The 26,121-nt window shown below is 39.4% G+C and overlaps 1 protein-coding gene and 1 long non-coding RNA gene across 4 annotated transcripts in view; one reads left to right on the plus strand and one right to left on the minus strand.

Annotated features, from left to right (window-relative positions):
* The first annotated feature begins 7,887 nt into the window (after positions 1-7,887).
* Positions 7,888-26,121, plus strand: part of cpeb2 (cytoplasmic polyadenylation element binding protein 2) — a 33,324-nt gene continuing 15,090 nt past the window's right edge. The window contains exons 1-4 of one of the 3 annotated variants that reach the window (XM_082145101.1): positions 7,888-9,704; positions 14,496-14,765; positions 20,901-20,991; positions 25,061-25,111. In XM_082145101.1, coding sequence (XP_082001227.1) covers positions 8,892-9,704; positions 14,496-14,765; positions 20,901-20,991; positions 25,061-25,111 — 1,225 coding nt within the window. In that variant the 5' untranslated portion in view covers positions 7,888-8,891. The remainder of the gene's footprint in view (positions 9,705-14,495; positions 14,766-20,900; positions 20,992-25,060; positions 25,112-26,121) is intronic. The other 2 variants (XM_082145102.1, XM_082145103.1) reach the window with 2 other exon arrangements.
* On the minus strand, positions 11,894-18,272 carry LOC309480697. The gene is made up of 2 exons (XR_014199731.1): positions 15,640-18,272; positions 11,894-12,314 (listed from the first exon to the last, which is right to left on the minus strand). It is a non-coding gene; the product is annotated as an uncharacterized lncRNA (long non-coding RNA).

Genomic DNA, 26,121 nt, shown 5'->3' on the forward strand with positions numbered 1-26,121 from the left:
AGGTATACGGTCACATTAGCGACATTTCTGCGAAATTACACGGCAAAACAGCTCTAATGTAAATAGTGTAGTGATATTCGAAGCACAGCTCACACTTTCAAAACAAGCAGCTGTCTGTGGTTCAACGTGGCGAACAAACTTTAACCCGAAATCTGTGTATGGACATCTTTCGCCCTCAAGCAAAATTCCCAATCGTGTGGATTCTAATAAAAGTGACTGTATTTCGGCTACAAATATTCGCAAAACAACAGTAAACGTGACCGCACGTGTTGTTAGCTTAGCAACATGCAAACATCAGATTGTATTGAACCAATTGTCTTACGTGCAACATGCTATTTTGAGTGCAGCTGCCATTGAAGAGCGCTCTAAATCTGTCACTTATAAGGTTACATTTTGGTTACCAGGTAGGCGCCTAAGTAGAAAGTCGACAGTAAGGCGTTCTCGCTAGGTTTTGGAACACAGCCATAGTATGTGCTCATCATCAGATTGAGGTGTCACATTCAGTTTTGTGGCAGCTGACACACTAAGAAAGGCACACACAAATACAACCCCCATCCTGTTTAAGAAGGCTATACATTGAGAAGGGGACAGCAGCTGGCAGCTTGCCCTATTATACCCCCCCCCCCCCAACACCACCGCAGATACACATTCAACCCTACCCAGAAATCACACACACTAATCACAGCCAATGATTGCTCAGAGCCGCCCAGGGCCACCACACCTGCCCTTAAACTGGTAGAACTGCCCCATCTGGGCAACAAGAGCAGGAGGAGTTTATGGGCCCAACAGCTGAAGAGGAACATGGAGGAAGGGGGATGAAAAACAGAGATCTCAAGAGGATTCAAGTGATGACGAAGATGTGTGTGTGTGTGTGTGTGTGTGTGTGTGTGTGTGTGTGTGTGTGTGTGTGTGTGTGTGTGTGTGTGTGTGTGTCAGGCCTCAAAGGGATATTCAGTGTCATCTCTGCAGTGATCAGCTGGTGAAATTTCCTCTTTTTAATCTATTACCTTGTAGCGATCAGCATGAAATTCCCATTTCATTTTCGCACTGTTAAGAAAAACATTGTGAAGCGAAGAAATGCAAAAGCATTGTTTCTAGTTGTGTTCACAAAAAAGAAAGAAAACTATAATGATAGCTATAAAGTTTTAATAATTGTTCTAATTGCATGAGAATAGAAACACGCACACCACAACTATAGCAATGAGAACACATTTAATGTGGCAGACACCCAAACTGCAGCACACGCAATATATACTTATATTAGTTGCCATTCTTGGTATGAACAAGCCTTTACTTTTACTTTTGCTCATATGATTCCATATTTAAACAACCCCCTAAATCTTAAGGAGCGGTCACTTTTATTGTTGCTCGGAAAAATTTTGCAGGCAAAATCCAGTTATTCCAATAGGAATCTGTGCAGTTGGGATTTTAGCTTGAGGGTGAACGATTTCCCCACACATATTTCGTTCATGTTCAGGTTGGTCTCTCGAATTCACCATATTGACCAACAGAAAGCTGCTTGGTTTGAAAGTGACTTCTGCATGAGCTGAGCTTCATACATTGCTACACTATTGACCATAGCCATGGACCTTTTTTTGGATACAAAATTTTGCTGCAATCCCGATAATGTGACCGCACTTTAAGTATTAAGCCTTGGTATATAACTCGTCCCGCACTGCTTGTGCTACTCACATTATGCTTTAATGCTTTCATTTATGACTTATGCTTCAAATGATGTGACTTATAGAGGAGAGGAGTGCTGTTGCTTTTCTAAGGGAATTAAAATGATAAACAATAAAACAGGGTAAAAAACAAAACAAAACACAAACACAAAAACAATAATGAGGGTCTTATTGTTACACTGAACAACCTCCTGGACAACAACCAGTCTGGTTTCAAAAATGGCCACTCAATTGAGACTGCCCTGCTCTCGGTTATTGAAGCTCTGAGACTAGCAAGAGCAGCTTCCAAATCCTCAGTTCTCATCTTGATGGATCTGTCTTCTGCGTTTGGCACAGTTAACCACCAGATCCTCCTGTCAATCCCTAGGACGATGGGCATCTCAGGAACCGCACTCCAATGGTTCAGGTCTTACCTCTCAGGTAGGTCCATCAGGGTGTGGTGGAGGGGTAAGGTGTCTATATTGCATCATCTAGCTACTGGGGTGCCTCAGGGCTCAGTGCTTGGACCACTGCTCTTCTCCATCTACATGACATCACTAGGATCTGTGATTCAGAAATATGTTTTTTCCTATCACTGTTATACTGATGACACATAACCCTACCTCTCATTCCAGCCAGATGATCTGACGGTTGCTGCTCGCATCTCGGCCTGCCTGACAGACATTTCTTGCTGGATGAAGGACCACCACCTTCAACAAAACCTTGCAAAGACAGAGCTGCTTGTGGTCCCGGCCAACCCAACAATTCATCACAACTTCTCCATTCAGCTAGACTCGTCATCAATAACTCCATCTAGGTCAGCCAGGAACCTTTGAGTTGTGAATGATGATCAGTTGAACTTCACAGACCACATTGCTAGAACTGCACGTTCCTGCAGATTTGCCTTATACAACATTAGGAGGATCAGGCCCTTCCTATCGGAGAATGATACACAACTCCTTATCCAAGCTCTTGTTCTATCAAGACAGGACAATTGTAATGCTCTCTTGGCAGGTCTTCCAGCTTGTCAAACCTCTGCATCTGATCCAGAACGCTGCAGCAAGAGTGTCTTTAACGAGCCGAAAGAGCCCACGTCACTCACTCGCATCAAATTCAAGGCACTGATGCTTGCCTACAGAACAACCACTGGCTCTGCTCCCTTTAACCTAAACTCATTACTCCAGACTTACGTGCCATCCAGAAGCTTGTATTCTGCAAGTGAACGTCACATTGTGGTGCCATCTTAAAGAGGCATAAAATCACTTTCACAGACCTTTACCTGGTCCGTTCCGAACTCAACCCGAGCTGCTAGTCCGTAGCCATTTTCAAGAAACGGCTGAAGACGCATCTTTTTCGGCAACACTTGTATACTACACTTTCTTTTTTCTCTTCTATTCTATATCTATTAGATTTTATTTGTTTACATATACTGCATTAGACTAAACTGGGAAGGGTCACAGCACTTGCATATTATTGTCCTATTGTTAGTTTAATTGCTTCTATGGCTCTCCTCATTTGTAAGTCGCTTTGGATAAAAGCGTCTCCTAAATTATTACATGTTAAATGTTAAACATTTATCTTAAAACAATGAATTATTATTATAATTATTATACAAAAATGTTAAAGCCATATTTAGAGACCAGAATTCCATTGCTTGCAGCCGCATAGCTACATGCTAAAAACACTGAACAGCTAGCATTGTAACTTTAGTTTTAACCGAACATCACTAAAATCTTGGGTGCGCCTCAATCAGCTCCTTAGTTCAGTAGTCTGGGCACTAATCAGGGAGTCGTCCATTTTAAGGCTGTCACAATCGAAAAAATCTTCCAGTGTACTGAAACTTTTGCTCCCTAAAAAGTCCCACAAACACTGCACTGTGAAGACCAGGGAGCATCGATGTTCACGATGCTCACGATGTTCCCTTAACTGAAGCTCTGAAGCATGAAACTTAAATCACGTGAGCCAACTTTTTAAAACAAACCGTTATTGAATTATATTTCATCACAAACATACATGGCTAGACAGGTAATGAACATAAACTAGCTAACATTTATAATTTATTTATGGCTGAAACGTTGCAGGTATATGTCAAAATTCATGTATCATAATGTACTTTAAATAATGTTAAAACATAATGTCAGAAAGATATCAGTTCTGCTGCCGTACATAAATACCTGTAGTGATGTTGTACGAGGACGTTGTCATGTCGCCAAAAAGAGGCGTCATCAGTGTCCCAATGTGTAGTGAGCCAGCGTCCTTTACTGTCCTCACCAGTGCCCGAATTAATGCGCACGATGTATATATTCACCAGTTAGGGAGCGGATTGAGACGCACCCTAGTTTTCAATCTTTTTTGTCCAAAGGATAAGAACCCTGATAGCACATGTACATGACGTAGACGTAGAGGTGTCATCTCTAATAAATCCCTAAAATATTTTCTGTCAGATGTTAATAGACATTTAGACAATGTTTTTTAAGAATGTATGTAAAACTGCTTTTTAAAAAGATCTTTATCAGAAGTTGTTGTTTTTTAACGCAACAGATGTTTTCCAGATGAAGTGCTTGTTAACAGACATTTTGAAGATGATCGTGTGTTTATCTGGGAAATTATTTTATATATAAATATATTTAAGAACAGCAGGCCACATGTGCTGTCCATAGAGTTTGATTATGACCTGGACATATATAAAACTGATTTTAATATAGACTTTATATAAGAAAGATTTAAAGAGGGATTTAACAAAGCCAGGTAAGTGTTTGCTAACATAAGTAGATGTGTCACACACACACACACACACACACACACACACACACACACACACACACACACACACACACACACACACACACACACACACACACACACACACACACACACACACACACAAAGGCCAGCTGGTATTTAGTTGTAGGTTGAAATCTATATGCTGGTAATGAGCAAATTAGATTGTGTACAATGTCTGTTCGCCATATCTCTGACTCTCTATTCCCCCGTATCCCACAATCCCATTCCTGACTAACTCTGTTTTCCTTATCTCATCTGTCTGTGTCCACATTTAAACACAATCATCCATCTCTGTTACTATACACCGTTTTGTGTATGTGTGATGAAAATGAATTTCAAAAAGGACAATTGCATCTCGTCAGCTGCTAGTCCTGGTAATTCCAGTTTATCTCCAAGCGCATCCACTGTTCACCAGCCAGTAATGACCAATTACAAAGGCAGCCTGCAGGGTTTGATGCTCTTGTTTCAGGACCAACCTTATCATCGTCTTCTCAAATGCATTTTTCACATGGCACACACACAGGGATTGAAGCCCGTAAATTCCTGAAACAAATCACAGGATGTGTCTTTTAGCTTAATGGGTGCATGAAAAACCTCAGGATTAATGATGGCATGCAAATAGGAAAAGTGAGCAGACTTTGATCAATTGCGATGTGTTGGTTAATTTGTAACTGTCACAAGAGTCGCTGCATTGAGGTGAAGCTGTGATGGCTTGGATCTATGATTATATGATTAATCTGTCCTCAGTGTTTCAGAGGTGTGATCACATCAATGGCAAGTAAGATATTTCAGGGAATTTTGAAAGGGAATCCGTCGGCCCTTGGATTGATGTCAAAATAACCATAATGAACTGTGCTTAGTGACAGAATGACCCCCCTCATACACCTCCAATACAAGCGTCCATTATTGATCAGGGCTGTGGAGACCCCAGCAGTGAGAGAGAGAAAGTGCTTAAAACAAATGTCACATTTGACGTGGGAGGTACAAACACGACCAGCTGTCAAACGGGATCAGATGCTGTAAAAGGTGGACAAAGACTAGAGGGACAGAATAATGTCCCCTTGTTAGAAGCATGAGGATGCTGTTTAAGCATGCATAAGGAATTAATCTCCTTGACACCCGGGTGCATTTTAAAGAGATATTTTTAGACGCCATCGTCACTGCGCACTGTGAGGACAGGACGCGCATCGCATATTCACTTGTCTCCTTTCTCTCATACGACATACACAGCTGTATATACTTAAGTATGCACTACAGTATGTACTAAACAAAACTACATTGCTAAAAAGAAGTACCTTGGTGATGACATGGTACCCCGATTGTAGATGAAATACTGTGGTATGTTGATATATACCATGGTACTGAATGGTTACACAAATGATGAATAGCAGGGCATTATAGTATATTTCTGAAAAAGAAAAAAAAAACATGATAATAGCATACGTAGCCTACTTTTTGTTTCTGTGAAGTAGACTAGAATATTCTGAGACACTTTATTTTACAGTGTCATTGTTACATGTAGTTACTGTAGTAATAACTATGAATAAATTATGCATAATTACAAGTAACTAACCCTAAACCAAACCAAACCCTAATCCTAACCCTTATTATTACTCAGTACTTAAATGTACAATTACAGTATAACAAAGACACCTTACAATAATGGGTTACACTTTATTTTAAGGTGTCATTTTTACAGTGTAATTATATATTTAAGTACTGAGTAATATTAAGCAACCACATGTACTTACTATAGGGTTAGGGTAGGATTAGGGTTTGGTTGAGGGTTAGTTGCATGTAAGTATGCATAATTAGCTGTTAGTACTATGGTAACATGTAACATATTTAACAAGGACACTGTAAAAGAAAGTGTTACCAAATAAAGTGTAACCGAATATTCTGTTACATTTCATTTTTGTGTCCTTGTTACAGTGTTATTATACATTAACTGAGTACTGAGTAATATTAACTACATATACTTACTAATGGGTTAGGGCTTGGTTTGGTTAAGTTACTTGTAATTATGCATAATTTACTGTTACTACTATAGCAAGTACTTGTAACATGTAACAAGGACACTGCAAAATAAAGTGTTACCGAATATTCTACTCACTTTGTAGGCTATTACACTAAACAGTATATTGAAATCTTCTTTTTACACTATATATAATCTGCTACACTAAATAGAGTACACTATACAGGATACTTACAATACACACTTCATTGTGTGCTTCATTACATATTAGACCCTATGCAATACTTCAGTATAAACTAGACTGTACACTATATAGTGCACTGCCACAGTAACTGTATACAGTACAATCTAGACTGTATATGTACACTAAATATTTTATTCTATACACTATCCTTTACAGTATAAACAAAAAACGAAATGTTTCAATATAAACTAGTTAGTATACTATACAGTAGAGGACATTACAACCTATGTAGTAGATATGTATTTTACCCTACGTAACATACTAAATACCACAGTATGAATAACACAGAATATATTCAAAATATACACTACCCCACAATATTCTGAATACTTCAGTATAATCTAGACTATGTAGAATATTCTACACTATGTACTGTACACTACACAATATACTAAATACGTAATAAATGACGGCATACTATGTAATGCACTACATAGAATATACAAGACTACATAATATTTACTGAATACCGTGGTGTAATCTACATTGTATACAATATATTATATAGAATATACTATACTATACACAATAGCTATTAAAAAACTGCATAGAATATAGTGCACTGCATTATATGTACTGAATAGCCTACTATGGTGTAATCTATTGTATAGTACATTATATAGTATACACTACACAATATATTAAATAATAAACAACTGCATACTATATAGAGAACTACATAGAGCAGACTACAGTACTTACTATGTACTGAATACTAAATGTATAATCGGTTACAGATTATTTGGTAACACTATTTTACAGTGTCCTTGTTACACGTTACATGTACTTACCATAGTACTAACAGCTAATTATGCATACTTACATGCAACTAACCCTCAACCAAACCCTAATCCTACCCTAACCCTATAGTAAGTACATGTGGTTGCTTAATATTACCCAGTACTTAAATATATAATTACACTGTAACAATGACACCTTAAAATAAAGTGTAACCCTTTATTTTATGGTGTCCTTGTTACAGTGTAACTATACATGAGGGTTAGGGTTAAGTTTAGTTGAATGTAATTATGCATAATTTACTGTTATTACTACAGTAAGTACATGTAACAATGTAAAAATGACAGTAAAATAAAGTGTTATCATATAATCTATATTGTATAGTACATTATAGCCTATAGAATACACTATACTATGGTGTTGTAGTATACACTGTATAGACTGTACACTACACAATATACAGAATACTTAAACGACTGCATACCATAGAACAGTACATATAATGTACAACACTACATAATATGTACTGAATACTTTGGTGTAATCTAGATTGTATAGCACATAAGTATACACTACACAATATTATTAAATAATAAACAACTGCATAATATATAGGGCACTACAGTACTGACTATGTACTAAATACCAAATGTATAATCTTTATTCTATAGTACATCATATAGAATACACTAGCCCACACTAGGGCTATATACAATGTAGGCTACTAAATAGGCCTACATAGCTAAACATTATAGTATGCTACACTGTAGAATACACTGCATACTATGTAGCCTAGCTCTATGCTATACTGCCATGCGCTAACATTATCTAAATGTTGTATCAAGGATCAGGAAGGCCCGCCCTGTAATATGATATGTGGATGTTCATTAAGCACAGTAAGCAGTTTATTATAGCCATGCGCATGGCCAGAGTGGCCTCGGCGGCAGATTATAAAGGCTAAAGGTGAGAGAAGACTGGAAGACACCCGCATGAGCAGTTGGCCAAACAGCTGCCATATTTCCGACAGTCAGTGTCAAAGCTCAGCAGCGTTCAGGACACCGGGCGGACTGCTCTCAGCTCTGCTCTGCTCTGCTGCACCTCCTGAATAATGAATGAGTGACGCGCACATTGCGGCTCTCTCTACTCTGCGGCTGGGAGGGAGGCGGGGTCGCGCACGCATTGTGACGCGGCTGTGACGCGCATGCAGGAGTTTTAATCCTGTGCCGCAGCAGCAGATCAGCCGGTAACGCGAGGAGGGGGATGCGCGGTCGGTCGGACGGACGGACGGCTAGAACGGCTAAAAAAAGCCGCAGACAATTAAATCCGCGAACAATATTTATAGTGTGCAAAAAAGGTGACCGACTCGACCGAAAGCTCCTCCTCTCTCGCTCCCAATCAGGCTTTAGGAAGTTATAGGACACTGCGCGTCTCTTATTGTTCCAGACCAGGCCTGGGAATAGGAAAGCTGCGCTGTTTTTGACGCAATTAAATGGGTGATTACGGGTTCGGCTTGTTGCAGACAGCGAACATCAGCAGCAGCAGCTCGACACTGTTCGGCGGAGGCGCGTTCACACCCTACTCCAGCCCGTCTCCGGTGCGCGCCAGCAGCTCGCCTCTGGTGTCCCCTCTTTTCCCGTCACATCAGCGCAACATGCAGGATGAGCCTGCGGGGTTGACAGCCTCTCAGTCCAGTTTCTCCGCTGTAGGTCACGCACAGACAGCCGGTGACCTTCAGCACGACCGGAACATACATCAGCAGGGTGATCCTCCGCAGCAGCAGCCGTACTCCTCCTCCTCCTCCTCCTCCTCTTCTTCCACGGGCCTGGACACCGATGCGCCATCGTCCAAGGTGAAGATCCCGATGGAGTCCCCCAGCGCGCACCACATCAACAACGGCACCGGTGGCAATAACATGCTCGCGGCCGCTTTCCCGGAGATGCAGAACCCCGTAGGTGGCGGCGGCTCAGCTTCCCCAACCCTGCCCGCTTTCGGGACGCCGTGGTCCGTTCAAACGAGCTCCCCTCCTCCGCCCGTCTCCAGTTCCGCGAACGCAATAAACCCGATCCCCACCACCGAGCCTGACAACTTCTACCCGGGCATCCCCTCCTCTATTAACCCCGGCTTCTTCCAGAGCTTCTCGGCCAACCCGTGCCCGGTGCAGGGGTTTAGCAGCCCCTTTCCCCCGCAGATCAACGTCCCCCCGCAGCCTCCGCAGAGCCGCCGGTCCCCAGTCAGCCCGCAGATTCCCCCGCAGCAGGGCGCCTTTCTGCAGCAGAGGAACAACTACAACCACCACCACCAGGTGAGCGCACCGGCCTCGATTCATCACCCGTTCAGTCCAACTACACATGCACTGTTTATGGCGTAGAAAACGCGTACATACGTAGTAAATTCTAGAATTCATAGAATTCTAAAGGCTGTTAAACTGTCATTGTGACGCAATCGCGGCCTTGGAACGTCTGCTCTTGCGTCATAATGCAGCGCTCCATTGTGACGTGTGTGCGTTGAATACAAATGCTACTATCTTACTGCACTGTGTCCTGCTTAGTAGGATTAAAAAAAATTGTATGGTAATTAGTATTAGCATGTTTATAAAGTTGTAATAATAATACATAATAGTAATACTTAACAATATTACTGTTTCACTGTATTTTTGATCGATGCAGCCATGGTGAGCAGAAGAGACTTATTAAAATAATAATAATGAAAATAAAAATAAACATTTAAGGGTAAGTTCACCTAGAAATAAAAAATGATCCCATTATTTACTCACCCTCAAGCATCCTAGGTGTATATGACTTACTTCTTTAAGCCGAACACAATCTGAGTTATATTTAATGTCCTGGCTCATCCAAGCTTTATAATGGGAGTGAATGGTACCTTAGATATTGACGCCCAGAAAGCGCATCCATCTATCATAAAAGTAATCCAATACGGCTCCAGAATCTTAGCGATCCCGTTATGCAACAGTAAATGTTTAGTATCCTACATTGCGGTATGAAACACTGAGAATGGCATTCAGTTATAATCTCCGAAAAATAACAACTGTCAATTTGTGCTTTTTAATGCAATTTGGCGTAATGTCAAAATAACTTGTGGTAGTACAATCAAATAATGAGTCACAGTGGAAATGCAAGGTCAGGCCTAGTTCAGTGCATTGTGGGACACTGAAAACAGCTTGCTCTGGGTTTTATACTACACGTTTTTGGCAGAAGTAGTTGATTTGCACTCTGCATAATGCAGTGATAGAGAAAACAGTAGTGTGTTTTTCCACTTGTTTTCTGGAGGGGGACAGCGGCTCATCGAGCACGAGTCGTGGTAATAATGCTGAAGGGCTTCACGTGACATTCCAGGGATGTCTTGACCTGTGGGGCACTCAGCGAAATCTCCCATCGAGAGCTTGGAGATGTCAACACCCTGCTAAACTGCAGCGCTGTCTGAGAAAGCTGTTATTGCAGTAATCTGCAGTCCAAGCTTCACTCGGCACTGGCGTTTCACTAATATGGCATGGTGGCCATTTTGGTGAATGTTGACTATTCCTTTACATTTCAGCATTTCTTTGATATTATATTAGATACTCCACATTTATGATAGTGTTCGCTGTGCTGCGTCGCTACTGAATCTACAACAGCACCGAATATATGATATTCTATTATATCAGTATTGTGCAACCGGAATTGAGCTTGATGAGATGTGAGATGAAGTACCGCAAAAATACAAAAACAATAAATACGCAGCATGTCTTTTATTGTGTTGGTAAAAAGTCTCGATCATCTGTTAGGACACTCGCATGCAACGAACAGCGTTTTAGAGACATTATGCAGTTTACAAAAGCTGGTTGCGTCGCCGCAGATCTGATATCTGGGTATCTGGTGGTGAAGTATTCTAGGCCTGTGTGGGTTTGGTCTTGTGGGGGTGGGGTAGAGATGGTCACATGGTTTAGGAGTGGCCCTATATCTGTCACTGGGATATTTGTACATCTGAAGTCATGCTGGTCTAACAGCTGTTAAGAGTAAATGTCTTTTAGCATGATATCGCAGATAAGCTGGAGACGCCCTTTTTCAGGAGTCGAGAATTTTGTGTGTATGTGTTTATTAGGTGTGAGAGGTATGACCATAATCTTATAACACCATGTGAGTCATGGGAAATGGTCAGGAAGAGCATTAAGGATGAATTAAATTGAAGTGACACTAAACAATTATAATTTTACAAATGATTTCTATTTCAAATGAATGAAATGAGAGAATCCTGAAATAATTGTATCACTTTTTCCACAAAATATATTAAAATATGAAGCAGCACGACTGGTTTTTTTTTAATGATGATGATAATCAGAAATGTTTCTTGAGCATCAAATCCTCATATTAGAATGATTTCTGGAGGATCATGTGACACTGAAGACTGGAGTAATGATGCTGAAAATACAGCTTTGATCACAGGAATAAATTACATTTTACAATATATTCACATGAATTAAACAAAACAAATAGATTATGTGGTGATACACGTTTTATTTATTTTTTGACAATTAAGTACTTAAAAATGAAAGATACTTCATGTCAATTCATTATTTGCACATTTTAGTTGGAACTTGAAGGACATAAACCAAAAAATAAGATAATTCATAATCATAACAAATTAATTATAAAAAATGGCATTACATTATGTAACACTTGAGTTCAAAATCAAACATTCTGTATCCAGTAAACCTTATATTATAAAATAAATAGATCTAATTCTTAATTATGATTGGATGGGCCATATTTAAAGCCGTAGTTAAACAGCCAATAAATGCTCACCTGTGATTGCATATGAATAGAGTTCTACGACCTACGTCTACTGACTAGCCAATAAAAATGCAACATGAAATGGCGTATTGATCAACGCGACATGACGCCAAAACTTAAAACTACTTTCCTCAAGCTCCATTTGCAAAATTAGCATCCCAAGTTGGGCTCTTTCCCTAACCATGACCGTGTCCATATTATCTTCTTTCACTCTTTTTTTCAATGCACGTAAAAACCACAACTGCCAAAGTGCGATTCATCTTGCTCTATTTGTTCACCACTAGCACATGCTGATGATGTTTTATTTTTTTACACTAACGTAGCCTTCGATTCAATAGGTGTCATCATCCTACAGTCTACATACATGTCGTACATATGTTTATTAGATCCACAGTGTGATTTGTAATGATCTTATGGCCGAAATCACACAGTCTGTAGCAGGCATGAGTCGTAGTTGGCGGTCATTGTAGTAAAACATAGTAAATACAGTATGTAGATTAGCACCAAAACTTCTACTGTTCTGTTCCGGCTCATTAGATCGTTATGCTTCGGAATCACTTTTGCTGCGTACCTTTGTGCACAAATGCTGCCAGTGAAGTCAGTATGATAGGGCAGAAAGTCAATAAGTCGACTGCCTAAACTCTCGGATGCAACCCGTATTATTGTGGCAAGTTGAAATGGCAACTCCAAACAACTCGCTTGTTTGGGACACTTCACATTTTGATTCTTTGATCTTTTGTATGTTTGAATAATGTAAAGCAGTATAGCTTAAGCTCTACTGGCTGATGCATTTCTGCAGTCGCACACATACGTCAAACTGCCAGCGCAGGCTCTAGGATGTGGTTTACTTCTTACTGCATAGCTCTCAACATCTTCCCAGTGTCTAGACGCCATCAGTGGTAATTATCTCTCACTATCCCTTAAACACTCAACCAGATTGTATGTGCACGCAGTCTCGCACACCCACTCACACACACACACACACACACACACACACACACACACACACACACACACACACACACACACACACACACACACACACACACACACACACACACACACGCACACTCAGGCCATTACCCAATTACACACAAAGACATTACGGAGATGGGTGGGACTCTCATTTGGGGAGAGTTGTGCACACAATGCAATGACAACACCTGCTGGAAATGAAAATTTGTTTCTTTTTGTCATTGTTTGGTGTGGACACTTTGCGAAGAAGTGCATTCATGTGTGTTTCAACATTATATTCTAGGATAAAGACAGTGTGTGTTGTCGCCACTTTCTTCACGAGATGTGGAGTGTGAGATGTAAAGCTTTAAATCTTCTTATATGTACAGCAAGGCAAAGCCTGGCCATGCTCAAAGTAACACACACTCACACACACACACACACACACACACGCATACGGGCGATTACACCAGTCACTCTCATTCAGATTCCCACACACGCGTTAAATTTGTAGCTTTCACTCTATTTCTGTTGGCTTTGAGGTCATTATGCTAGTGCTACTCCTTGATGCAGTTCAACCTTTAACAGATATATACAATAAAAATGTCTGTCTTTCTCTTTTTGGAAAACAGAACAAAAGTATCGATGACATCATCTTGTACTCACAGGCGTATCCCTTGAGAAAAAGTTTAAGTAAATTACAAATATATTAACTTTAAATGTAATATCAAATAACACTAAAATTATAGTCAAGTACTTTACGTGTGCTTTAGTATGATAGTCAACACATCAAAATAAGTGTACTTTAAAGCACAACAAAAGGCACTTTTTAAAAGTGTAATTCAGTGTGTCGTGAAAGTGCACTCTCTTTAAAGTGTATTCATTTCATTAATATGACATTATCTGCAAGTACACTACCTACAAGTGCACATTCAATACAATTAAGCACACTTCTTTTAACAAGGATATCCATATTGTTGTCCAGTGAAATGCTCTTTTAGATTGAGAGTGTCTCCTTCCTCTAAGACCATGAATGCCACATGCTCACTGGCTATATACAGTTTTCCTTGCTATTTGAGGATAGTAAACAACATTTACTATACAATTAATGTCAGATTGTATTGCTGATTTAAAATATGTTATAGAATCAGTGAGTAATTCTGTAAAATGTAGATATTTCCCTATTCAACTAGTGAGGAGCTGTACTTGCATGACTAACAATAGATGCGATGCGTGCCCAAGATGGCCGCCGAGTGAACTGATTGCCTTGAAATGGACTTGAACTTCAAGTCTAGCGTTTGCATTGAAGTACTTGCGTTTCGTCCCTAACTAATGGTTCTGTGTGTCTGTAGCCCATGATGAAGCAGTCCCCGTGGGGCTCCCATCAGGGCGGCGGCTGGAACTCCGGCGGGATGTCCTGGGGCCGGGACCATCGGCGTGGAGGAGGCATGGGTGTGCCAGGCTCCGTCAACCAGATCTCTCCCATGAAGAAACCCTTCTCCAGTAACGTCATCGCTCCACCGAAGTTCCCCCGCTCCGCCGGCTCCATGGGACCGAAATCCTGGATCGAAGAGAATATGTTCCGCACCGACAACAACAGCAACACGCTGCTGCCCCCGCAGGTATGTGTGTGTGTGAGCTGGCCATGTGCGTTCAGGTTCTAGGGCTGGGATGGGAGCCAGTTATTTTTTAATTGTTGCTCAATATGTATAAGCATCAGACGTCGTCTGTGTGTACGCCCGGTACGCCCTGTGTGTGACTGTTGAGTTCAATAGGACGTTCAACGACCTTCTACGGGATCATTGATGACTCACGGTGAGGTCATCGAGGTTTTGCCGGTTTCATCCTGAAGGAACCTGTCCTCTCCCTTCATGATTGTGTGGCAGTCTGAACTCGCTTCTGGAAATCTGTGTCTGTGTGCTTTTTGGAAAAATCAATTCAACCTATTTGATCTCCAGTTTGCAGTTAGATGGGACACATGGGACTATGAAATGTCCATGAATCTCATGAATCTCAAGTGCAATCATATGTTCGTATGACCATTGACCTTTATTTATGAGGTTGACTTTCTAAGGTGTCGTACCACTGGGGCTGGGAGGTATATATTTGTTCTGAAATAGCATATATATATATATATATATATATATGTGTGTGTGTGTGTATATATTTGATCATATAAATTCAGCCTTGGTGACCATAATGTCCGGTACACACTGTATGATTTTGGGATGTTCCATAGGAAAGATGAGCAATCGTGTTGATTCCTGTGGCTGTGGCTCTACGTCGTACACTGAGAGAGGATCAGAGACGGTCGTTGTCACGGTCTTGAGACCAAATATAGCCTGAGATCATTTTCTAACAGTGTCGTAGATTTATCATGATCATCTCACAGTGTGTTTGCTGCTACGATCTACGTCTACTGACTAGCCGGTAAAAATGCAACATGAAATGACGTATTGATCAACGCGACATGACGCTGAAACGTAGATCTGTCACACAGTCTGTAGTAGACATAAGAGACTTCTCTCAAAAACACACACATATATAGGAGGAACTATTATTTCAACCAAACTACTGTAGCAATGTAGATTTAGAAAGTAAAATACAAGAAAAATAATTAAGGAATGTTTGTTTTTTACATGTAAATTGCCACACAGATACTTCCATGAACATTTCTGAGTGATGGTGCAAAAACGAATCATTGAATTTGTTTGAATTAATTAATTGTAACAACCAATACATGAATAATAATAAATAAAAAAACATCAACTGAAATTTTAATTAAATTTAAATAAAAATAGCTGATGCTAAAATACTTCAATGCTCCCACACTTAAGTCGCAAAATGTAATTTTGTAATATTCACGTTTTATAATACCAGGAAAATTATTGCAAACATATAGTAAAAATTCAATATATTGTCCAGCCCTGCTTAATGCTAAATGCACATTTTAGTGAGAGTCTGAAAGTTTCTCACTTTCGAGCTAAAAGTGAGAAACTGAGTATGTGAGAGGCTAAAGGGGAACACATGTTTGTCGTGTTGCCCCATTGTTTTGATGATGAGCTGAAACAGCAGGTCATTTACATGTGAATCACTGAAGTGTACGTGGAAACACCCCATGTTTAAACCTCTGCTGATACAAACTGCTATTGTTACTCATTTTAGTATCGACTTAGTAGTATCACATGACTACTGGTATTCTTGCCATCCTTACTCTCTACAGTTGGCTTATCTTATTCAGGCCATGTGTGCTAAATGTCTATAGATGTGCTTTTGAATTAAACCAGTTTAGTTTTGACATTTAACATGCCGTTCTGTCATTGAGAGCTGTTGTTATGGTCTGGCACAGAATAAGCCATTGTTAGTTTGTACTTTATTTCGGACCAGATCAGTGTTTGGCGCGTCACAGCTAATTCCGTTAAAGCGGGGGCCTAACAGAACTGAAATGAGGAACCTGAGATGAGTGTGGTCTGGCCTTCATCACTTGCTTTCCTCCTCTCTCAGGAAACAGGTCCGACTCTAGGAGTATCTGCGGTATTGTTCATTTCCATAAACACGGTGCCGTTTGGGATTCCTCGCATTCCACGAGCCTCTCCTCTCACCTCCTGTCCTCTCCTTCCTTCATGTTTGCTCTGCGTTCCAGAGATCAAATGCGTCATGTGCTGAAAAGAGAAACAAAAAAGATAGAAATGGAAGGAGGAGGAAAGATAAAATAGGGCTATAGAGATTTCATTCGATTTCCCAAGATTTTCTTTGAACTTTTAACTTCAGATGTTTCAGTTCGAATGTTAATGACTGTGTCGTAGTGGAAATGTGTTTGAATCAAGACCAGGTCCTCGTAGAACTTGGAATTTTCGGAGAGATCCGACTTGTACCACCTGACAAGTTGCAGATTCATTTAGCCATTGATAGTGTTGCCATAGAAATGCATAATTCCGAGAAATGCCACGTGTTGTAATTCTACACGTCATCTTGTAATCACGTCATGGTGTGAACGCAGCATCAGTCTTCATATTTCATGGTGTTTGTCTTGTCATAAACTGAGAATGTGGTCTCAGTCTTCAATCAGACTCGAGTGAGCTGGTCTCGACTACAACAGTAGTTGTCGGCAGGAAAAAGAGGTTATAAAAATAATTTTATAATTTGAAATTGAATGATATTGAATGGTGGCATAATAACCCACAGTCTCAGATCAGCATGAGTCTTCAGGCCTCGTGTTCTTCACTGGAGAACTGAGCTGCTTTTCAGACACTATTTCTGGCAATGTTGCTAAAACTATATTTAGCCCCTTCCAGCCTCGGGCTGTCTGTAAGCTCCGGTGCGAATAGGACTGGAGACTGAAAACAGCACAGGACTGATATAAGAGCTTGCTTTTTAAAACCTGCTCTACCTGTGGGAGGCAGATGGCCGTGACACATCCAGTTAGAAGCATCTGCAATTGACACGGTCAACACTCGCTCCCTAGTGTGCTTTCCAAACAATGTCCATCATACATTTATGTGTCAGTCAGCGTATCTTTACATATTTACTACGGAGCCTCATACATGACATGTGGAAGAAGAAAATGTATTTTGTGGCCAGCTTTATTAATTTGTTCCCTCGTTTTAAGTTCAGTCAGTTACATTTAGTTCAATCATTTAAATTCAATGTGGCCACGAATTAACAAACAACAAAACTAATTAGTACGATATGGCCACGAATGAACTTAAACAACGAAACTAATTAATCAATATGGCCACGATTTAAATTAAACAACGAAACTAATTAGTACGATATGGCCACGATTTAACTTAAATATCGAAACGAATTAGTACGATATGGCCACGATTTAACTTAAATATCGAAACGAATTAGTACGATATGGCCACGATTTAACTTAAATATAGAAACGAATTAGTACGATATGGCCACGAATTAAATTAAACACCTAAACGAATTAGTACGATATGGCCACGATTTAACTTAAACACCTAAACGAATTAGTACGATATGGCCACGATTTAACTTAAACACCTAAACGAATTAGTACGATATGGCCACGAATTAAATTAAACAACAAAACTAATTAGTACGATATGGCCACGATTTAACTTAAATATCGAAACGAATTAGTACGATATGGCCACGAATTAAATTAAACAACAAAACTAATTAGTACGATATGGCCACGATTTAACTTAAACAATGAAACAAATTAGTACGATATGGCCACAATTTAACTTAAACACCTAAACGAATTAGTATGATATGGCCACGATTTAACTTAAACAAAACAAACAAAATAAACTGTACAATGTGGCCAAGATTTAACTTAAATAACGAAACAAATTAGTGCGATGTAGCCACGATTAAACTTAAACACCGAAACAAATTAGTACGATGTAGCCACGATTAAACTTAAACACCGAAACGAATTAGTACGATATGGCCACGATTTAACTTAAATATCGAAACGAATTAGTACGATATGGCCACGAATTAAATTAAACAACAAAACTAATTAGTACGATATGGCCACAATTTAATTTAAACACCTAAACGAATTAGTACAATATGGCCACGATTTAACTAAAATATCGAAACGAATTAGTACGATGTAGCCACGATTAAACTTAAACAAAACAAACAAAAAAAACTGTACAATGTGGCCAAGATTTAACTTAAATAACGAAACAAATTAGTACGATGTAGCCACGATTAAACTTAAACACCGAAACGAATTAGTACGATGTGGCCACAATTGAACTTAAACACCGAAACGAATTAGTACGATGTGGCCACAATTGAACTTAAACACCGAAACGAATTAGTACGATATGGCCACAATTGAACTTAAACACCGAAACGAATTAGTACGATATGGCCACAATTGAACTAAAACAACGAAACGAATTAGTACGATGTAGCCACAATTGAACTAAAACAACGAAACGAATTAGTACGATGTGGCCACAATTGAACTTAAACACCGAAACAAATTAGTACGATATGGCCACAATTGAACTTAAACACCGAAACGAATTAGTACGATATGGCCACAATTGAACTAAAACAACGAAACGAATTAGTACGATGTGGCCACAATTGAACTAAAACAACGAAACGAATTAGTACGATGTGGCCACAATTGAACTTAAACACCGAAACGAATTAGTACGATATGGCCACAATTGAACTAAAACAACGAAACAAATTAGTACGATGTAGCCACGATTAAACTTAAACACCGAAACAAATTAGTACGATGTAGCCACGATTAAACTTAAACACCGAAACGAATTAGTACGATATGGCCACAATTGAACTAAAACAACGAAACGAACTAGTACGATGTAGCCACGATTTAACTTAAACAAAAAATCTGTACAATGTGTCCACGATTTAACTTAAACAACAAAACGAATAAGTACAACGTGTCATAAAACACAACACAGATTGTTTTATATATATTTTCCATTAGAATAATTGTAAAGCTGGGCTGAAAGTGGTGATAGGAAGTGATGCGGGCGGCAGTAATCTGGCATTATCCTGCCACACAGCAGCTGCTGTTGGTTAATGGGTGTGTGTGTGTTTGCTGAAGATTCACCATGATGGACCACTTACTAAAACACTTCATACTGCAAACTAGAAAATACAGCGACTGATTACAAGCCTGATTACAAAAACAAAAGTTTCACCATTAAAACCCATGTCCCAAGCACACATATATAATGATGCCTTTATGACAGACTTGTGTTGCACTTTACAAATTTTTTTATTTAATTTTTTAAGTGATTCCAATCATATTTCAAACATTTCAAACCCATAATGTCGAACAGCGCGCATCTGAAGTGTCTCAGCTGAAGGAAATAATACATTATTTATCGGCTTTAACATATCGGCCAAATTTTCTTATCAGGCCGATAACGATAACATTAAAAATGAACATATATCGTCCGATACCGATATGGTGGCCGATATATCGTACATCCCTATATGAAAGTGTACTCTCTTTAAGTGCACTAAAGTGGACTTTTATTTTATTAATGTTATCTGCCAGTACACATACAGAAATATACATACAAGTGGATATTCACCACAACTAAGTGCACTTCTTTTCCACAAAGGTGGAGATAATGAAGGTCCCCTGGACTTGTGCTGTGTTTGTGTCAGTCGTGAAAGTGTTTCCTGCAGTGTGTGCACACACAGGTCTAGTGGCGGATATAACTGTGTTTATGTTCACATTCCTTCTTGGTCTCATTGCGGTAATGACACATATATCTGTGGCATGTTGTTGCGCGGGTGTTGTGATAGGGAGATGGGATGCCCCCACAAACGGGAAGAAGAATATTCTGGTAAAGCAGCCGAATATCAAAAACAAGCAACACACACATTCTTCCTTAAAACAGCCACGCATCGAGACCAGTTTTTGGCAGAACTTTCAGTCCAAAATACACTAAAGCTAACAAACCTGCCTGGTTAATTCCACTCGTGACAGCTCTACAAACAACATTCCAGGGGGTCGGAAATTCTGTGTCCCAGAATCCGGGTCTGCCGCAGTATTCCTGGGTCTCAGGGGTGACGGAGCGCACCGCTTGGCCTACACAAACACGCTCTATTCCTGCTTAGAGCGATCAGCTCGGAAAGAATGCCATTCCCTGCGTCCGAGGGAGCCGGTTTGCTCCTGACTGTGTGCATGTAATCCCATAATTTCACAACACTACCTGCTTCCATCTGTCTTGCACATATTGACACATCCCTCAACTCTGTTTCCTCAGGATCGGTCCAGGATGTATGACAGCTTGAACATGCATTCGTTGGAGAGCTCCCTGATCGACATCATGAGGGCGGAGCAGGACCCTTTGAAGGGTAAGATATGTTTCCTTATCATGGTTTGCTGGTGTCATGGGAGTCGAATAAGGCTTTGGAGGACAGACTACATGGAAGATTTCACATGTTATACATGGTTCATATAAGGTCTGTCTTCATCACGGTCTTAGAAGAACCAGCACTTGATTTAGCTTATTTTCTGTACTTTTGATTCATTCATGTAATTGAGAGGGTTGCATTGAGCTTTGTGATTATAGACACTTTTGGTTCTCAGATAAATGTTTCTTAATATAAAAAAGTGATCTTATAAAATTGATAATTTTGTCTCTTAAATCTGATTAGATGATGCACAAAGGGGTTGTAAAATAGCCATAATACGCACACCTATGGACTGACAACAGTTAAATGTTTTTTTTGACAGTCTTGCAACAGTTTTTTATTAATAAATGATTCTGATAATAAATAAGCTATTTTGAAATAGTGGATTTTACCATGGTAAGAGTAAATATTTTGCAGTATTCAATCGTGCATGTTACTCAAAAAAAAGTATCGTTATTATATTTCATCAAGAGCAACTGATGGTATTATCATCAAGAGAAACCCTTGTGAAAAAGAATACACTTTTACAGAGTATCCTTCTTGTTATGTAAATAATATACTTTAAAAGAATATACATAAAAAAGAATGTAATGTTTTCTGACACTTAAATTCTACTTACTAAATACAAATGTATTATAGTTTAAATTTATATTAAATGTAATTATCTAAACTTAAGTGAGTCAAAAACACTCTTAAGTAGGACATGTTTATATGTAATGTCATGTGGAAGAAACATAGATATTGTGGCCAGGTCTATTGATTTGTTCCCCTGATTAAGTTCAGTCAGTTACTTTTAATTTAGTTCTGTTTTGTGAAAGTCATGAAAGTGTGCTCTCTTTAAGTCTTTAAGGCCTTATTAGAATTGAAATATCTGTAAGCACAGTTTAAAAAAAATATATACTTTTTAAGATTCGAAGTATCATTCAATAAAATGAAGTGCACTTCTCTGCCTCTGAAACGACTTTCCCTTTTGCATGACATCACAAACCCCTCTTAGTTTTCAACCCGTCCCCTTCCACCACCTCTGTCCGTTCTGGTATCGTACGCATATTTTTTACAATTCCTGACGGACAAGTTCCCTTTTACAATTCAATTTTTTTTTCACATAGAATATCTTATTGTAAAATAGGTTGTTACAGCATTTTATGTCGGTACTTTCAAGCACTAACTTAAAGTTCTCATAAAGTTTAAAGTTTAATAGCACCTAACCAGGGTAAGAATCGTGGCACTGCCTATCACGGCCTTTTGCTTTATTTGGGCCCAAGCATATCGTTGTGTCCGGCGGCACAGTGGCTCAGAGAAACGAGGTCTTCGGTTCGAGTCCCGGCTGAAGACTCTTCAAGTCTTCCTTCCTTCAGGATAGGTGAATTGGAGACGCTAACTTGTCCGTAGGTGGGAATGCGTGCGTGTGTGTGAGTCCCCAAGACATTTAATTGGGAGGGTTGGGGAAAGACCCGGTGACCTACCCCAGACAAATCCACGGACAGTCTCTCGCGGATGGCAGGAGACATGGCCCATAGAATCACCAAGAGTCAGATAGGACTGAAGTGGTTAATGAATGGATGGATGATTGTTTGTGTGTTGAGTCCCAGCCTCACGGTGTGTGTGTGGCACTGTGGATCTGGGTGTGGCTCTCGCTACAGTCTCTCACTGGAGCTTCTCGCTCAGCCTGCTGGAGCAGATGGACCAGACACATGGGGCGGCACTCACTGCAGAGACCGAGAGAGAGGGAAGGGCGTGGGTATACGCTCTATATTTAGCTCACGCCACCCTGTGTGTGACAGATAAAGGACAGGAGAGTGAAGGCCCTCTTTTAAAGGATATATTTATTATTTTAATATGTTCCTTGAGATTAACTTCTAATGTTATGAAAGTTTTTTTTGCACAAAAAGCAAATAAATGTGAGGAAAAGGGATTATTTTCAACCCTCACTCTGAAATGATCCGTTTTTAAGGCGTTGCTCCTTTAAGGCTTGTCAGTAAACGGCCAAGGTTATGATTGGCTTACGTCATAGCATGGATAGATCATTTATAATAAAATACTGCAATAAAAAAAAAGAAAAAAGAAAAAAATGAATTTTGAATTTTGAATAAAAGCAAATAACAATATGATATAGAAATATTATTATTTGGACTCACTGAGATGCTCTGTTTCAGTCAGGAATATCTCATCATGGAAGTGTTACAGCTTTCAAGTTGACTTTAATATGGGAATTGCGGGGTTAACAGTAGGAAATCACCACATTATGATCTAAATGTTTTAGTAGTTGTGGTGTACATGTGCATTACCTGTGCTTTAGCTTTTCTAACATGCCGACGTTGGCTCAATGGACCCGATCGTGGGAGATGTGCTGAGCGAACCACTCCTGGGAAACCTGCTCAGTAAACGATGGCTCAGTTAACGGGTCGTCACGAGTGTTCGCCAGCGTCAGGGAATGCGCTGACACCAGCTGAAGCGCTCAAAACAACACACCGCTGTTGAAATATTAAACACTTGGCAGAGAGACCGGACCACTTCCAGGATTGGTTTGTCTTGTGATGTTATTGTGTGTAATCACAAAGCAGATGAACCGAAACAATAGTTTGATTGACCGTGGAAGGACGATGAGAGCTCTGTGAAACATTGTAATTGTTTCTTGGAGCTTCTGCGTTTAATAATTGGACAACAGATGGTGTGTGTGGGTGTGTGTGTGTGAGAGTGTGTGAGGACTTGGAAGAATTACAGCTTATTGTCTGTGTACCTGGACGTTTTCAAAAAAAAAAATCTGTCAGACTAGATTAGGGATAAATCTCAGGACATCATGTCCAGGTCACATTTGACCCCCCAAATCAAACGGAAAAATATTATGAATACATTTTGAATAAAGAAAATGAAGCCCTGCAGAAAAAAAGACTACTTTTCCCATTACAACATTATTTGTCCATATTTATAGTTTTTGGCTTTAAATAGTTATTTAAAAAAAAAGAAAAAAATTCTTTGGAAAAGAGAACATTTGCATCTAGAAATCTAGAAATTCAAATTGTTTTTACTGATGCTTTCAAGATGATTTTTGCAATTTCAACAAAACCTTGTCTGTGTTAGCAGGCTAGATAACAGTACCTGGGAATTTGCAGATTTTGCAACAACAATAGTCCTCGACAGCCACACATTCAAAAGGGAATTTTTCTGTGTCTTAAGTGCTCACATGTTAAACTGGGATGTGTCATGTGACAGATCTTCGGATTCTCTATGTTTGCGTCTGTCATGTGACTGGGGTCAAACTTAAGGATGACCTTAATAACACTGCAAAGCTAGTTCATCATTGCAACATTCCTCATGAGAGAGAGGGGCTCTGTTTCAAAACCTACTGAGTCCCGTTCACACAAAGAGTGATAACTATATTAGCTCCACACCAGCAAACCATAGCGTTCTGTGTATTATATTCGCACGCTGCAGTTTTGTCGTCAGCCACTTTAAATGCCCGCGCCAAGTTCTGATTGGCTGTCAATGTTTTTATCGTTAATCAGCTAGAAAAATAAATAAATATGAAAGTGATTCCAGTGATGTCGTTCCTTTGTGTCATTATCATAATAACTGAGGTGTGGACCTCACCATTCTCATCAAATTAAAACGATTAATACAACTTTGTAGTTATTGATAAAGTTATCATCCATTGTGTGAATGGGCCTTTAATAAAGTTAAAAAAGGAAAGGAGTTGTTTTACTTCAGGAACCCGACTGTTGCGCTCTATGGCTGATTTGGATGCTAGCTTCCAAACGGCAGGGAAAGCATCACTCTTTATGTAAAGCGCATGAGAGAACCAACTCCATATTCATTCTCTGTTTTTAGCATAATGCTAAGCTAATGATATGATTTTCTAAGCATAAAAATGCTTTTGCCTTCTCTAGATGTCTAACGCTGCTCCCTACATAGAGGTGTTGTAAGATTGACACATGGCTCCACGTTTCATACTGCTCTCTCTCTCTCTCTCTCTCTCTCTCTCTCTCTCTGTCTCCTCTCTCATGTTCAGGCCGTGTGGGATGTCCCCACCCCGGCGCTGACGGCCTACTCATGCTCAATGGTAATTATGACAGTGAGCTACAGTTTTTTGTTTTTCTTCTATCTGTACTATGCCTGTGTGTAGCAGAGGCCATCTTGAGGAAAAGATGGGAATCTGGGAATCTAGATGTGTTTGATGAATTACTATGAAGTTACTATTCCCACTGATGATGTGACGTACGTGTTTTAGCATGACTGGATGTCTGTTAGCATCCAGACCTCAACTATTGTTATTATAGTAGTTATAATGCTATTTAATTGTTAGATAAATGCTGCTAAACCTTTAAACGTTCTGCATAGTCTGAAGAACATTGAAGGTCACTGACTGTACACCTTTGGACCACAATAAATTATTTGGTAACACTTTACAATAAGGTTCCTTTATTAAACATTAGTTAATGTATTAACTAACATGAACTAACAATGAGCAATACATTTATTACTGTTTTTGTCCATCTTTGTTAATGTTAAAAATAAAGCTGTTAATTGTTTGTTCATGTTAGTTCACAGTGCACTAATAACTAATGTTAACAAGATTTTAATAAAGTATTAGTAAATGTTGAAATTAACATTAACAAAGATGAACAAATGCTGTATAAGTGCAGTTCATTATTAGTTAATGTTAACTAATGTAGTTAACTAATGAACCTTATTGTAAAGTGTTACCAATTATTTTAAGGAAGGGTTTTATGTTTTATAATTGAGTCCCCAATGTAGTTTGAGTTATGTCTTCATCTGTCGATCTGAAAGACTCTGCATGTTAGTCATATTAGCACAGTTGGCTCACTTTGCCACTCTCAAATGTTCTCGTTCAACTCGTTTATGTTTGTGTCATATTGCTGTCGTAATGTTATGTTACAGATACTTTCGCATTTGAATTATGTCGTAATGGAATTTCAACAATTTAGCATTTTATTCATAGTGTATTGCAGTCTTGGCTGACCAATCAGCTCGCTGTATCCAGAGGACTCCGTCCATTTTTAGCCAGCGTGACTGAACTCTTGCTCATTGTGTTTGGCTACGCTTGGTTTA

Source organism: Leuciscus leuciscus (assembly GCF_965113295.1).
Source record: "Leuciscus leuciscus genome assembly, chromosome: 18".
Classification (NCBI taxonomy): Eukaryota; Metazoa; Chordata; class Actinopteri; order Cypriniformes; family Leuciscidae; genus Leuciscus; species Leuciscus leuciscus.